The sequence below is a fragment of the Barbus barbus genome (genome assembly GCF_936440315.1).
Source record: "Barbus barbus genome assembly, chromosome: 26".
NCBI lineage: Eukaryota > Metazoa > Chordata > Actinopteri > Cypriniformes > Cyprinidae > Barbus > Barbus barbus.
Window position 1 is genome coordinate 17,628,432 of NC_136754.1, and position 15,411 is coordinate 17,643,842.

The window sequence follows — 15,411 nt, forward strand, 5'->3', positions numbered from 1 at the left end:
GTATCAGGACTGTCAATAGAGAACATTGCGAGTAATTTTATGCTTGTGTGAATGACTAATAATGGAATATATGTGTGCAATAGTCTTTATACTTGAATAAAGTATAAACTGGATTCAAAAGGAGGACAAAATAATTTTGTGTTGCTCATTTCCACGAAGGGCAGCAAGACAAGTCACTGTGACCTAGCAACTTCCCAGTTGATCCATGCGAATACATTCTTAGAGAAAATGCTGAAAGTTTTCTTCCAGCTCATTTTTAAAGCATGCAGCTTTAAAAAATGACCTGTCGCCTGTATGACATAGGCGATTGGTCATTATTATATCCTGTTGTTAACATACCATACATGTCACAAAGAGTACAGTAAATGCCTTCACAGGCAGAGCTGAGATCTGAGATATCAAAGATAAAATACATGTCTGGACAAATACTTTACAGAAGAATGTCTGTGTTATTTCATGTGTAACTCTTCAGTCATTTTAGGAAGTCATTGTGAATGTCTTGTCACCTCTTACCCTCTGTGTATGATTTAGCTTGGCCTTATTAAAACAATAGTCATGGAGTAGTGAGTGTATCTGTGTGCTGTTGTGCCAATCAGCAGTCCCATTCATGGCTGGCTTACCCTCCCAGCAGCGTCAGCTCTGGGATGAGTGCATTTTAACATTAGGCCAATCTGCAGCCTCAGGAAGAGGCCATATTCCCCAAATCCATCTTTATGTTGAAGGGGCCCAGGATAAGAATGCAGACAGAAGGCTGCATTTTGTGCCTTGGTTACAATAGTCAGATTACTTTGATCTAAATCTTATTTAATAAAAGAGACTAAATATAAACTGAAAAGATGGCAAGATGATACATCATATATATCCCTCTACTGCACACATTTTGATGGTACATGATAAAAATGATTCCACATAATTTCTTGGTTTATTTGAGAACATTTTATTAATAAAACAATTTTGACCACCCCCCACCCCAAAATATTTTTCCGTTGCCTTGGAGCAACATTGTGCAGTAATTGTGCAGAAATTCTAATTCTGTATGGTCTTGGCCACCGTGCTGCAGCTCAGTTTCAGGGTCCTGGCAAGGAATCTTCTTATAGCCTACGCCATCTTTATGTAGCGCAAGAATTCTTTTTTTCAGATTCTCAGAGAGTTCTTTGCTATGAGGTGCCATGTTGAACTTCCAGTGACCAGTATGAGAGAGTGAGAGCGATAACACCAAATTTAACACACCTGCTCCCCATTCACACCTGAGACCTTGTAACACAAACAAGTCACATGACACCGGAGGAGAGAAAATGGCTAATTGGGCCCAATTTGGACATTTTCACTTAGGGTAGCGGTTTAGACTTAATGGCTGTGTGCTGAGTTATTTTGAGGGGACAGCAAATTTACACTGTTACACAAGCTGTACACTCACTACTTTACATTGTAGCAAAGTGTCATTTCTTCAGTGTAGTCACATGAAAATATATAATAAAATATTTACAAAAATGTGAGGGGTGTACTCACTTCTGTGAGATACTGTATATGTGTGTATACATATATATATATATATATATATGGTTTCAAATATATATATATATATATATATATATAGTTGAAACCAGAAGTTTACATACAGTACACCTTGCAGAATCTGCAAAATGTTAATTATTTTACCAAAATAAGAAGGATCATACAAAAAAATCAATCAATAAAAAACATGTTTTATTTAGTACTGATCTGAATAAGATATTTCACATAAAAGACGTTTACATATAGTCCACAAGAGAAAATAATAGTTTAATTTATAAAAATGTATAAAATGTTCAAAAGTATACATACACTTGTTGTTGTTGTTTAGCGATTGTTGTTCACGAGTCCCTTGTTTGTCCTCAACAGTTAAACTGCGTGCTGTTCTTTAGAAAAGTCCTTCAGGTCCCACAAATTATTTGCTTATTTTAGCATTTTTGTGTATTTGAACTCTTTCCAACAATGACTGTATGATTTTGAGAGCCATCTTTTCAGACTGAGGACAACTGAGGGACTCATGTCATATGCAACTACTACAGAGGGTTCAAATGCTCACAGATGCTCTAGAAGGAAAAGTGGTGCATTAAGAGCCAGAGGTGTAAACATTTGAACAGAATGAAGATGTATACATTTTTCTTATTTGGCCTAAACATCTTCTTTTTTTTTTCATTTATTACTGCCCTTCAGAAGCTACAGAAGATACTTACATGTTTTGCATCGTGTTTCCTTTTGGAGCAACAGTGAGCAGTTCAGGACAAATAAGGGACTCATGAACAACTATCACAAAAATAATGTGATCATGTGATCATAAAATGTATACTGTGTAATAACACAGTATAAAGAATCAAGTGTAAGTAAATGTTTGAACAGGTCATTTTTATAAATTCAACTATTATTTTCTCTTGTGGACTATATGTAAACATCTTTTATGTGAAATATCTAATTCAGGTCAGTACAAAAATGCATTTTGTAAGATCCCTCTTATTTTGGTAAAATAATTGACATTAAGCAGATTCTGCGATGTGTATGTAAACTTCTGGTTTCAAGTAATCCCTACCTCTGAATGATTTTGAAAAACAAAGCGCTATATCACTTTTTTTTAAACACATATTGAGTGAATGTGTTGATTGTTAAATTAGTGGCCAGTTGCATGAAGTAAGCCTCTATGTTAAGACTGTGTCTTAATAAGTAGTCTGAACAACTAGTCGTTAATCAAGGGGTAATAAGTCTTACTTATCAGATTCAGACCAATCTATGTTTTTTTGTAACTGACCTAAAAAAGTTATGAGCAATTTGTAAGACAAAAATTAGATGACTAACTTGTAAAACTAATCTCAGCATTTTATGCAACTGACCACAGCAGGTCACTCTGTCATTAATGTTTCTATATGTGGATTTAGAGAAATCTAATTTCTAAATGCATGTTACTGATAGTAAGGAACAGAGAGACATATAAGGGCTTGTGGGATACGGGCTTGCATGGAATGCTCAAAATAATCACCCTGCACAGACTCTTTCATATAATTTACCACCTGCAAATCCTCTACTGCGCTACTCTTACTCACATTACTATTAATGTTAATGTTGTAATAAGTCAACAAAAATGTTCTTGTTCATATTTTAATTTACATGGTGTGTTGCATTCAGATAAAGTAACGGCTGTTGTTTTTAGAAGAAAAATTTGTACTTGTTTATATTGATGCATTTATCATGGGCCTGTGTTAAGAGGGAAATTAAAAATTATATTTTAATTTTAATTTAATTTAATTATATTTTAAAAAATTCTATTTTTAATTACCATAACTTAATCTAGCGGACTTGGCCCCTTAAATGGGGCAAAAAGAATGTGATCATTCCAGTTGGGCAAGATGCAGTGCCAAGTCAAAGACTTTGGGAAGCATGTTGCTTCATGCTACAGTACACATTACTAACAGTGTTTTGCTCTGTCCTTTACTGTGACCCTGCTATGACCCTTCTGAAGAAACACTGGGACCATGTTTAAATTTGGCCATGCAGTCCATACAGATAATAAACAGATTAGAGAGAAAAAGAAGTAATTCTCTTAAAGAAACAAAATCAATCTTTCCATAACTGCCCTAAATAGAAGTATGCTGCAAACAATTCCCCAAATTATTCACTTTTGATATAAATTAGATAGAACAATTGCATCTTTCTTTAACAATAAAAAACGTGTAGTTCAGTGAAAATAGTGCCCTTTAATGCTGAGCAAAAAAAGTTTTATTTCAGAACTCCCATTGACTAACATTTCAGAGTTAAATTAGTCTGATCTCATAACTGCAAAATCATCTAAGTTCAATTTCACCATTAAGTCTTTTGATGTATTTTATATCTTCTTTGCTTTTTTCTTATGACTTATCTTAAAATATAACTTAGAAGGCTCAATAGGCTACCCAAGGTAAAACAAAAAGTTATTAGAAATGTAATATTTATAGTATCATCTACAAAAAAAAATCATCAATCTAAAAAGTAAAAAGTAATAGGCCTACAATATTTTCCTTGCACCTTGATTTTTCTTTATTTACAGTTATACCTAGACTTTTTATCGCTTGATGAACCGCAAAGATATCGAAATGATATTTCAATTCAGTAAGTGAAAAAATGTATAGCAATTAATAAAGAGAAAGTGCAGAAAAGTAAATCTGGGCCACAGAGGGTTAACCATGGATATTTACAATGCGCGTGTCACCAGCGTGCACCGGAAGTAAATCGCAATGGGACGCAGTCAATTTCAAGTTGTCAAAACTTTTCGTCCGGTGTATTGTTTTCTGTATTGATTGGAGTGAAGAGTGCCATGATGGCACACCGATATCTGCATCTGTCAAGAGGCTGCAGGAACCTTTTCCACGCTCTGCTGCCAAATCTCAGATCAACAAACCGTGTGCAATCGGTAAATGTGCATCTTGACTGTATTTCTCTGGATCTTCCATCATTCGTGAACGCATCGATATACGCTGCGATCTGATCACGAATACGCATTTTGTTATTTGTGTCATGTTTGCTGCAGACTGCAGTGTCACAGGCCGGAGAGTTTGACAGTAAACAAGGCTCGGCCTGTGTGACATTGCGTTGGGTAACGCGTCTAGCTCATGTTATGTCACAGTTCGTCACTTTAAATCTGTTATACAAAGACATTTCATTTTTAGAGCAGTATGGCTGTTCATCATCTCAATGTATTTGCTTCTGCAGGTTCAGGGTGTTGGGCAAATCGTCCTAGACAGAAGATCCTTGCTCTCTCAGGTCTTGGGCACCTATAGAAGATTAAGCTCCAAACCTCCCAAAGGTGTGAATTACAAAATGACATTGAGTTCTCAAAGCTGGAGTGTTCTGCTAATTGCATTTTATCTTCTTGCACTGAAGGATTTGAAAAATACTTCCCTAATAATAAAAACGGTGGTCCAAAAAATGGTGAGCCCGAGCCATCCAACGCAGAGGTCAAAGGTAATATTTCTCGTAAGCTAATTGCCTTTTATATGACATTCAATATAATCATGTTATTTTCTGTACCTGTTTTAACCCAGAGGCCAAGCCAGCCAATGCTCAGAAGACCACTGGTGGAGGTGGAAATAGTGGAGGAGGAGGAAAAAGAGGCGGGAGGAAGGATGAATCCAGTTGGTACAGCCGTCTCCAAAAGGTTAAACATTGTCTAGTAATTACTATTGGTAATACTATACTTATAGTAACATTTAAAGCTTGTTTACTGAGGCAGATGTAATGATACATCATATGTCACCAGAGAGAACTCTGACATTTAATTGGAAAGTCAAGGGTAACATCTTGCTAAAAAAAATAATTAAAGGTTAAATTAATTTAATGCATTAAAAAATACCTAGGCATTGATTAATTGTTCACAATAAGATCAATAAAATGCGCAATAATATGCCCCAATTTCTTTGTCATTTCATGCAGGGTGATATGCCGTGGGATGATAGAGAGTTCCGTATGTATTTCCTGTGTGGAACGGCCTTCTGGACAGCCGTCACATATTATTTCTTCTTCCGAGATGGAGGAAGAGAGGTCACCTGGAAAGACTTTGTAAATGGTTACCTTGCTAAAGGAGTGGTAAGTAATTACTTATATTTGATCTGTATTTTCAATCAATGTTGCTTGACATTTCTTTCCACCTACACTTGAACTTTGATCCATGAAGTTTTTATTTTATCTTTGCTAGGTTGACAGGTTGGAGGTTATAAACAAGCGATATGTAAAAGTCATCTTTACCCCTGGTAAAACTCCAGTTGACGGGGTGAGTTCTTTACAATGATTTGATACAGGTATGATTATTATTTGTAGATAGTCATTGGTCACCAAAACATCGATCGTATAATTAAACAGATTATCCATTAGCCAGGTCAGACTATCAGTCTGACATCCAAAAGATGAGGGTCAGTCAGATTTATATTTTTGAGAAATTACTTTTATTCATCATTAAATTGATTGAAACCCACATATCATTTCTATTTTAAATATACTGTTCTTTTGAAATTCTGTTAAAGCAACTTGAATTTTTTTTTATCATGGTTTCCACAAAAAATATTAAACAGCATAACTGTTTTCAACATTTGATGATAATAGGAAATGTTTTGTCAGCAGCAAATCAGCATATTAGAATGATTTTTGAAGGATCATGTGACACTGAAGACTGGAGAAATGATTGCTGAAAATTCAGCCTTGCATCACACGAATAAATTACAGGAACAAATAAATGCAGCTTTGGTGAACATTAAAAAAATGACAGTCCCCAAAGCGTTGAGTGGTAGTATATGTACAATATTTTTTTCCTTTGTCTCTAAAAACTATGCTTATTAAATGGCACACAATGAACTGTGATCCTTTCTCCAAGCAGCAATATGTGTGGTTCAACATCGGCAGTGTGGACACATTTGAGCGAAACCTGGAAACTGCTCAGCTAGAGCTGGGTATTGAAGGAGAGAACAGACTGCCAGTCGTCTACTCCACTGAAAGTGATGGGTGAGATATTGTCATACATTTACAGTAAATTTAGTAAAGGGTAAGAAAAGTATCATCAATCAAACAAGGAACTTTAAATGCTGTCCATATTTGCTTCTTAATTTCAGTCTTATTCTTCTGTCATTTCCAGGTCGTTCCTCCTTAGCATGTTGCCCACTGTATTGATCATTGGGTTCTTACTGTTCATGCTGAGGAGAGGGCCTGCCGGGGCAGGGAGGCCAGGGAGGGGAATGGGTGGGCTCTTCAGCGTCAGCGAGACCACTGCCAAAGTACTACGAGACGAGATTGATGTCAAATTCAAGGATGTGGCGGGCTGTGAGGAGGCCAAATTGGAGATCATGGAGTTTGTAAACTTTCTTAAGAACCCAAAGCAGTACCAGGATTTGGGTGCCAAGATTCCAAAGGTAGCGCAAGGCTTTTACATAACATTACATAACGGGTTTGTAATTTAGCAAGTTAACTTAGATTTCAACAGAGGGTTTAATCTGCTTGTTTAGGGGGCTATTTTGACTGGACCCCCGGGCACAGGAAAGACTTTACTGGCCAAGGCCACTGCAGGGGAGGCCAACGTCCCCTTCATCACTGTGAACGGATCAGAGTTCTTAGAGATGTTTGTGGGGGTTGGGCCAGCCAGGGTAAGTACATTTTCTGTATCCTATTATGAGCTTCATGGTTTTCAGTATGCTTTCAAACAAACTTTGTTCACAGTGTGACTAAAACACTACAATTTTGGGTAGGTTCGGGATCTCTTTGTTCTGGCCCGGAAGAATGCACCCTGCATTCTCTTCATAGACGAGATCGATGCTGTAGGAAGAAAGAGAGGCAGAGGCAACTTCGGGGGACAGAGTGAACAAGAGAACACACTCAACCAGTTACTAGTTGAGATGGATGGTTTGTATCTAGAAGACCATAGTTTTCATGATTAGATTAGATTATTTTAGTCTTTTAAATTTTTTTATAATTTCATTGTAATTTTAGATTGCTTTAGAATTTCATTACAATTTCTTGTAATAAAAATATGAGCATTTTATTGGTCTCAGACTCTAGATCCTTCACATTTCAGATCATCAAACAGTATTTAAAGATTGTATTAAAATTGATGTAATGTAATTATATATGCAAATTAATATACCTTTCTCTCTTTTGTAGGATTTAACACTGCTACCAATGTTGTAGTGCTGGCAGGCACCAACAGACCAGATATTCTAGATCCAGCTCTGATGAGGCCCGGACGCTTTGATAGACAGATATATATCGGTAGGGTTTTTGTCACCAGCCCATTTTTTTTATTTTTATTAGTTAATTACAAATTTTATCCTTTAAATTGTTGGGGAACTCAAATCACAGGTTATTTAAAGGCTTTTTCCTGTCAACAATGTGTTTAATGTTTTAAAAGTATACACTACTATTCAAGTGTCTGGGGTCGTTAAGATTTTTTTATGTTTTTGAAAATTTTCTTATGCTGACAAAGGTGGCATTTAATTAATCAAATATACAGTAAAACAGCAATAATGTTAAATATTATTACGAATTGAAATAAATGGGTACTCCAGTCTTCAGTGTCGCATGATTTTTCAGAAATCATTCTAATATGCTGATTTGGTGCTTAACAAACATTTTTTATATTATCAGTGTTAAGAACAGTTGTGCTGCTTCATAATTTTTATGGAAACTGTGATTTATTTATTTTTTTTAGGATTCTTTGATAAATAGAAAGTTCAAAAGAACTGTATATTTGAAATATTTTGCAACATTATAAATGTCTCTGTCATGTTTGATCAATTTAATGCATCCTTGCTGAATAAAAATATTAATTTCTTAAAAAAAATAAAAAATAAATACTGACCCCTAACGTTTAAACTGTAATTTAAGTTTGTGTATTTTGTATAATGCATAATGATTGTAGGGCCACCAGATATCAAAGGCAGAGCCTCTATATTCAAAGTCCATCTGAGACCACTAAAGCTGGATGCAGAGTTGGACAAAGAATCTCTGGCAAGGAAGATGGCTGCTCTAACACCTGGTTTTTCAGGCATGTAAAGACTGTTTATACATTTGGGTTTCAGAAGTTGTTTATGAGATGTGAACTAAGTTTCACCTCTTACTGATTTCTCTCTGACAGGTGCGGACATCGCTAATGTTTGCAACGAGGCCGCGTTAATTGCAGCCCGCCACCTTTCTGATGCCATCAACCAAAAACACTTTGAGCAAGCCATCGAACGAGTAATTGGGGGTAAATGACAGATGGGAAATTTGAAAATCTCACTTAAATTTTTTTCTTAAACATTTATAGCAAACTGTGATCTATTAGAGTGCATGCATAGTTTTGGTGTGAAGTTCAGATAATTATAAGCTCCCTGCATGTTTAGGTCTTGAGAAGAAGACGCAGGTGCTGCAGCCAGAGGAGAAGAAGACAGTGGCTTACCATGAGGCTGGTCATGCTGTAGCCGGCTGGTTCCTTGAGCACGCTGACCCTCTGCTTAAAGTAAAACTCTTATTCACCTGTACTGTAATACTTGGCTTTTCAGTGTACTCAGTCATATCATTGGTTGTTTCAGGTGTCCATTATCCCACGTGGGAAGGGTTTGGGCTATGCTCAGTATTTGCCTAAAGAGCAGTACCTGTACACCAAGGAGCAGCTGCTGGACAGGATGTGTATGACGCTGGGTGGACGTGTGTCTGAGGAAATCTTTTTTGGCCGCATTACCACAGGAGCACAAGATGACCTGAAGAAAGTGACACAGAGTGCCTATGCACAGGTCGGTTATACATTTATATGATTTGACCATTGCCCGTATCATTGATGCTTCATACATGGTAAATGGATGATTTCTTACAATTTGATAGGATTTTACGTTAACTTTAATTTGTGCTGTTTCGAAAAAATTTATAATTATTGAATTATTTTATTATTTAATAACTAAAATATTTCTTATTATCAGTGTTGAAAAAGTTTTTTTCTGCTTAATATTTTTGTGAAAACGGTTTTCACAAATTTCCACAAAACTGTGAGTACCTACCATTCAAAGGTTGGTACGTTAGAATGAAAAAAAAAATTAATAAAAATATTCAACAAGAATGCATTAAATTGTTTAAAAGTGATGGTAAAGATATTTATAATGTTACAAAATAAAAACTTTTGTGACTTCAGCAGGTGTCGCTTAATATTACACCTAAATGTATATTTAGTTTTTTTTAAATAATAATAAAAATAAAAAATGTTTCTTGAGCACCAAATCAGCATATTACAATGATTTCTGAAGGATCATGTGACAATGAAGATTGAAGTAATGGCTGCTAAAAATTCAGTTATCCATCTAGGGCTGCAAAACAATTAGTCGCGATTATTCAGTTCAAAATAAAAGTTTGTTTACATACTATATGTGTGCGTATGCTGTGTATATTTTTTTATATATATATATATGTATATAAATACACACATACAGTCCCCTCCATAAGTATTGGAACAGTAAAGACAAAATTGCTCTGTTGGCTGTGGAGTCAAGACATTTGCAAATATGATTAAAAGATGAATATGAGACAAAACTACAGAATGTCACGTTTTATTATTAGCCGTTTCAACACATACATGTTTTACCAAATAAAAAGAACAGCACTTTTAGAGTTCATCCCACTCATTGATGTGAGCATAAGTATAGGGACAGTTGAACATAAGGCAGATATAAAAGATTGAAAGCTATTATTTAGTGGCAGATCCCTTGCGCACAATCACAGCAGTGAGTCTGTGACCCATAGACATCACCAGACTCTTGGTCTCATCCTTTGAAATACTTTTCCCAGCCTTTAATGCAGCCAATTCCAATTGTTGCTTGTTTGGGGGAGTTTCTGCATTTACTCTCCTCATCAGCTGGTGAAATTCATGTTCAATCAGATTTAAATCTGGAGATCGACTTGGGCAATCTAAGACTTTCCATTTCTTTGCCCTCATAAATTCCTTGACTGAACTGGCAGGGTGTTTTGGGTCATTGTCCTGATGCATTATGAAGCACTTCCCAATGAATCTGGTGGCATTTTCTTGAATATTGGTAGGCAGGATGGTTTTGTACCCTTCCAAATTCATTCTGCTACAGTCATCATACATTAAGTCATCAGTAAAGCTGAGAGGGCCTGTTCCAGAGACAGCCATGCATGTCCATGCCATGACACCACCTCCACCATGTTTACAGATGAGGCTGTATGCTTGGGATCATTTGCAGTTCCACATTTTTTCTTTCCCATCACTTAGATAAAGGTTCATCTTTGTCTCATCGGTCCATAAACACAGTTCCAAAACTCTTCTGGCTCACCTTTGTGCTTTTTTGCAAACTCTAATCTTGCCTTTCTATTTTTGGTGCTGGTCAGAAGTTTGCATCTTGCTGTGTAGCATCTGTAATTCTGTGTCAAAGTCTCCTGAGGACAGTAGATTGTCAGAGCATCACCCCAGCTTTCTGGAAGTTGTTGGTGATTATACAGACACGTCTTTTAGGATTCATTTTCACAGCTTTTATGATTTGTCTGTCATCAACTACTGTTGTTTTCTCAGCTGATCAGGTCGTTGTTGGTTGCTGGTGGTTTCCAAACTGTTGATTTCTCCATGCCCTTTGTTTTTGCTAGAGCTCTAATTAACTTCCTCTTTTCTTTTAGCATCCGAACTGCTTGCTTTTCTCTCAAAGTCAGCTCCCTTATCTACATCCTGGTTTGTGTGTCATCATCGAATGCAAGATTCAGAATACAGAAGTAATGGATATAACTGATACAACACTTTCCTTGCTTTTAATATCTGAAGAATTAATGCAACAGGACACAGCTGATCACTTAGAAAGACCTGTGAGGCAACTGTTCCAATACTTATGCTCACATCAGATAGAGGGATGAATCTCGAAAAGTGCTGAACTTAGCTGGTAAAACATCTATATGTTGAAACGGCTAATAATAAAATGTGACAAACTGTAGTTTTGTCTCATATTCATCTTTTAATCATATTTGTAAATGTCTGGACTCCACAGCCAACAGAGCAATTTTGTCTTTACTGTTCCAATACTTTTGGAGGGCACTGTACATGTATATATTAAGGAAAAATGTTAGATTTAAATGTAAAATGTTTATATTTATATATAATATAATTATATAAGAGTTTACATATAAAATACAATACGTACAAATATATTTTTTAAATATATTATACGTGTATGTGTATGTATGTATGTATGTATGTATGTATGTATATATATATATATATATAATATAATATAAAATAAATATACACGGTACACGCACATAGTATGTAAACAAACTTTTATTTTGAATCGATTAATCGTAACTAATCATTTTGCAGCCCTACTTCCATCACAGGAATAAATTGTTTTAAAAATATATTAAAATGGAAAACCGTTATTATATATAGTTACATATTTATTTACTGTATCTTTTACATATTACATCCATAATATAATCCACAGACCCCAGCTGAAAACTGTTACTCTTCCATCTACAGATTGTGCAGTTTGGCATGAATGAAAAGGTAGGGCAGGTGTCTTTCGACCTGCCTCGGCAGGGAGAGATGGTTTTGGAGAAGCCCTATAGCGAGGCCACGGCATGCCTCATCGACACAGAGGTCAGAAACCTCATCAACGCGGCCTATCAGCGCACACAGGAGCTGCTAAATGAGAAGAAGGCTGACGTGGAGAAGGTACAGCAGACCACTATCATGATCAATGCGTTTTACAAGGATTTGTTTTCATCGTCATGTCACATGAATTGTGTGTACACACAAAACAACTGTGAAACACAACAGTAATGCTCTCTTTTTACCACTAGGTGGCACTACGTCTATTGGAGAAAGAGGTGCTGGATAAAAACGACATGGTGGAGTTGCTGGGCCGAAGGCCGTTTGCTGAAAAGTCAACTTATGAGGAGTTTGTGGAGGGAACGGGAAGCATGGATGAGGACACATCGCTGCCGGAGGGCCTGAAGAACTGGAACAAGGAGCGCAGCAGCGAGAAGGAGGAGAGTACAGAGGAGCAGGTGGCCCGACAGATCACTGGTGGTATGCCCTTCTGAAGACACCCGTTCACCATGACCCTGGAGGGTCCAGAGCACTTATTTAAGAGATGGGAAACACTTGCCTGACGGACACTGAGGCAAGTACCCTGTTCTTCAGAAGAGCTGCAGCTCTTGGTAGTGAGCGTTGGGCTAGGGTGTTTATGAAATATAAACTTTCTTGTGCTGAAGTTTGTTTCAGCAAAATTGAAAGGATCAGGAGATCTTCTGTTGAAGGTGAAGTGTATTTTACGTGACAGATCAACGCTTTGTCAGAAAATCTATTTAACTTAAGGCAAAAGCACTGTAGCTTGTCAAGAAAGATTCTCTCTAGTCACTTCAATTTTACCTATCAATGACCAAGACATACAAAAAAAATCTCTCTCTATATATGTTTGTCTAACAGGAGACATGCTGAATCACCTGTAAGCCTTGCCGCTGATATGCACAGGCTGCGTTTCCTCTTTCTGTACATTTAAGATCCCAGTTCAAAACTGCTGCAATTTTGTGACCTTTCTGAAAGGTTTTTTGCAGTTCTCCTTGCTCACTGGCTTCTGAAAGACTGAAGTATATGTGAATGTTGTGCACAAAGTCACTCGTGTCTCTCACAGATTTGCACTGGCATGAGCGTTAGCCTTTGGTTTCCATGTTATTTTAGGCAGTTTATGATCACGTCCTTTGATTGAAGGACAGAGCAGTCATTTTTGATGTGCTTTCTTCTGTTGAAGTTTTTTTGCTTTATTTATGGCCCAGGCAGCTGCTCTTTGTGGTACAGGCTGATTAAACTATAGCTCATTTTGAAATAGTTGCATATGACATAATTCGCATTTGTAATGAAATAAGATGCAAGCATACACAAATGCAGATAAGTAGTTCATTATGTTAATGATCAGCTTATGAATGTGTGTGATTTGACAGCAGTATTTATTCTACAGTGCAAATCCAAATCAAGCTTTGAGATTAAAAACAGAACTCAATCTAATACGCATTGTCCTTTTGTGACTTCAGCTTGATATTACATCTAAATGTGTATTTCGTTCTGTGCAAAAGGTTTTGAACATGTTTGAAAACCTAAATAAATCCACAAATTTCAAACTGTTTCTCTTTAGTTCTTAATACCTCTGTTTGTGGCATGAATTTTATTTTTTACATTTTTTTAGTACATTGATTTCAGATTGTTAGGCGATGCACTGATCCACAGCTCCAGACTGCGACAAAAATGGTTGCGAATGCAGCAATAAATATAAATATAAATAAAAATTATTTAAAATGTAGTGGCCCTAATGAACAGGAAAGTGAAAATGAACTGCTTTTTTTTTTTTTTTTTTTTTTTTTTTTTTGAGTCAGTCAAAAAGATTCATGACAGTCCATAATCTTGTTTGCTAGTTAGTTAGCATTTAAATCGGACTTAGTGAATAATTCACAGTCATTTGGTAGTTCACAATTAACTAGTTATGTTGATAAGAAATGAACTGGAATCTTGCTGTGATATGTTCTTAAACATTGTGAGATTTAAATGTCTATTTTATTAATTGGTTGTGCATGTATAATGGGTGGCATGTCAAAAGTTTGAAAAAGGAGTTATTTGGCTCCTAAACGTTTCCTTTTAGGGGCCAATGGCACTCTTGTCATTTTGTTTGTATAGAGGCCTGAAATTTTAATGAGGAGAAATTCCACTCTTTGTTTTTGAACTGTTGCTGGAAGCAAATATGGATCAGTTTTTCTCTCAACAGATGCAGCGCCCCCATGAGAATCTGGTAACGTGCTCAAAGAAAGCATGGACTTTTAATGTGTATTCACGCGAGCGTTCGTGATGAGTGTTCGTGATGAGAGTTCAAAAATACACCGCAGCCCACTTTCAGTGGCGTAATATTTGCTGGAGCACTGCGTTTAAACAGCAGTATGAATCAGCCGCTCGCTTGCTGGGGAGGATGTCCACATTTAGACCAGGCAAACATGAAGAGGCTTCCCTCACTGTCTCCTCTGATTCAGCACTAAATGAAAGTCTTCCCCACACTGTGACATCACCTGCATAGATTAGCAGCTCACCTCGGGAAAGTGGGTACTGCTGGAGTCAAAGTCATACAGAAACTGCTTTAAAAAGTCAAAGGAGCTTTTGAGTCACCATTTGCGACGTCTGTCCTTATATATATGGATAGATGATGCGAGACTGCTTGCGTTGATCCTATTTGTACAGGAAGTTTTGAGCTTTGTCAGTTTATAACCTGTGAAATGAATAATTTGCTTTTACTGGTCTGGAGAGCATGGGGCTGAGAGAGGGCAATAGGATCGGCAAAGGACCTCAAGCAGGGAATCAATCTCGGGTTGCCGGAGGCGCAGTTGCACTATATGTTGACATGCTGTCTATGCTTTCGGTGCCAGCTAGATCGTTTTTTTAAAGGCATCATGATATGAGAAATCTAATTTGCCATGATCTTTTAGCATATAACAGGTCTTTGTACCATTAAAACATCCTGCAAGTTTCATAGCTTAAAATGCTTTCCTCACTATAAACAAAGCATTTATTTAATCAAGTTCCAAAAACGGCTCGTTTTGGATTTGAGGTACAAAGTGACGTCACTTGGACGTAGTCGTTTACATACACACTGCCCCCAGAGCAAGACATCGATGCATAGTCTTCTTCTCTTCAGTAGGCCCCGCCCACTAGCGTTCACTCGCTTAACAGCTGACACTTGATCACACTGAATGCGAGTGTCACGTCGCATCAAAAGCAAACAGAAATTACAATCACTGCCGACATCTTGTTGTCTACACTGGATACAGTATACAGATGCACATGCTTGAGTCTGTCAATAAGACAAATGGAGTGAAAACATTCGCTCTGCCACGTTTGGTGGCAGCCTTAAAGAG

The 15,411-nt window shown here is 36.8% G+C and overlaps 1 protein-coding gene across 1 annotated transcript; it reads left to right on the forward strand.

Annotated features, from left to right (window-relative positions):
* Nucleotides 1-4,226: 4,226 nt before the first annotated feature.
* Nucleotides 4,227-13,640, forward strand: LOC306845546 (mitochondrial inner membrane m-AAA protease component AFG3L2-like). The gene is made up of 17 exons (XM_079378417.1): nucleotides 4,227-4,420; nucleotides 4,720-4,813; nucleotides 4,891-4,971; nucleotides 5,052-5,164; nucleotides 5,440-5,592; nucleotides 5,702-5,776; nucleotides 6,377-6,501; nucleotides 6,632-6,905; nucleotides 6,999-7,136; nucleotides 7,239-7,392; nucleotides 7,651-7,758; nucleotides 8,408-8,533; nucleotides 8,624-8,734; nucleotides 8,871-8,986; nucleotides 9,060-9,260; nucleotides 11,996-12,190; nucleotides 12,319-13,640. Exons 1-17 carry the CDS (start codon nucleotides 4,325-4,327, stop codon nucleotides 12,559-12,561), a joined length of 2,403 nt encoding a protein of 800 aa, XP_079234543.1. The 5' UTR covers nucleotides 4,227-4,324; the 3' UTR covers nucleotides 12,562-13,640.
* Nucleotides 13,641-15,411: the final 1,771 nt, after the last annotated feature.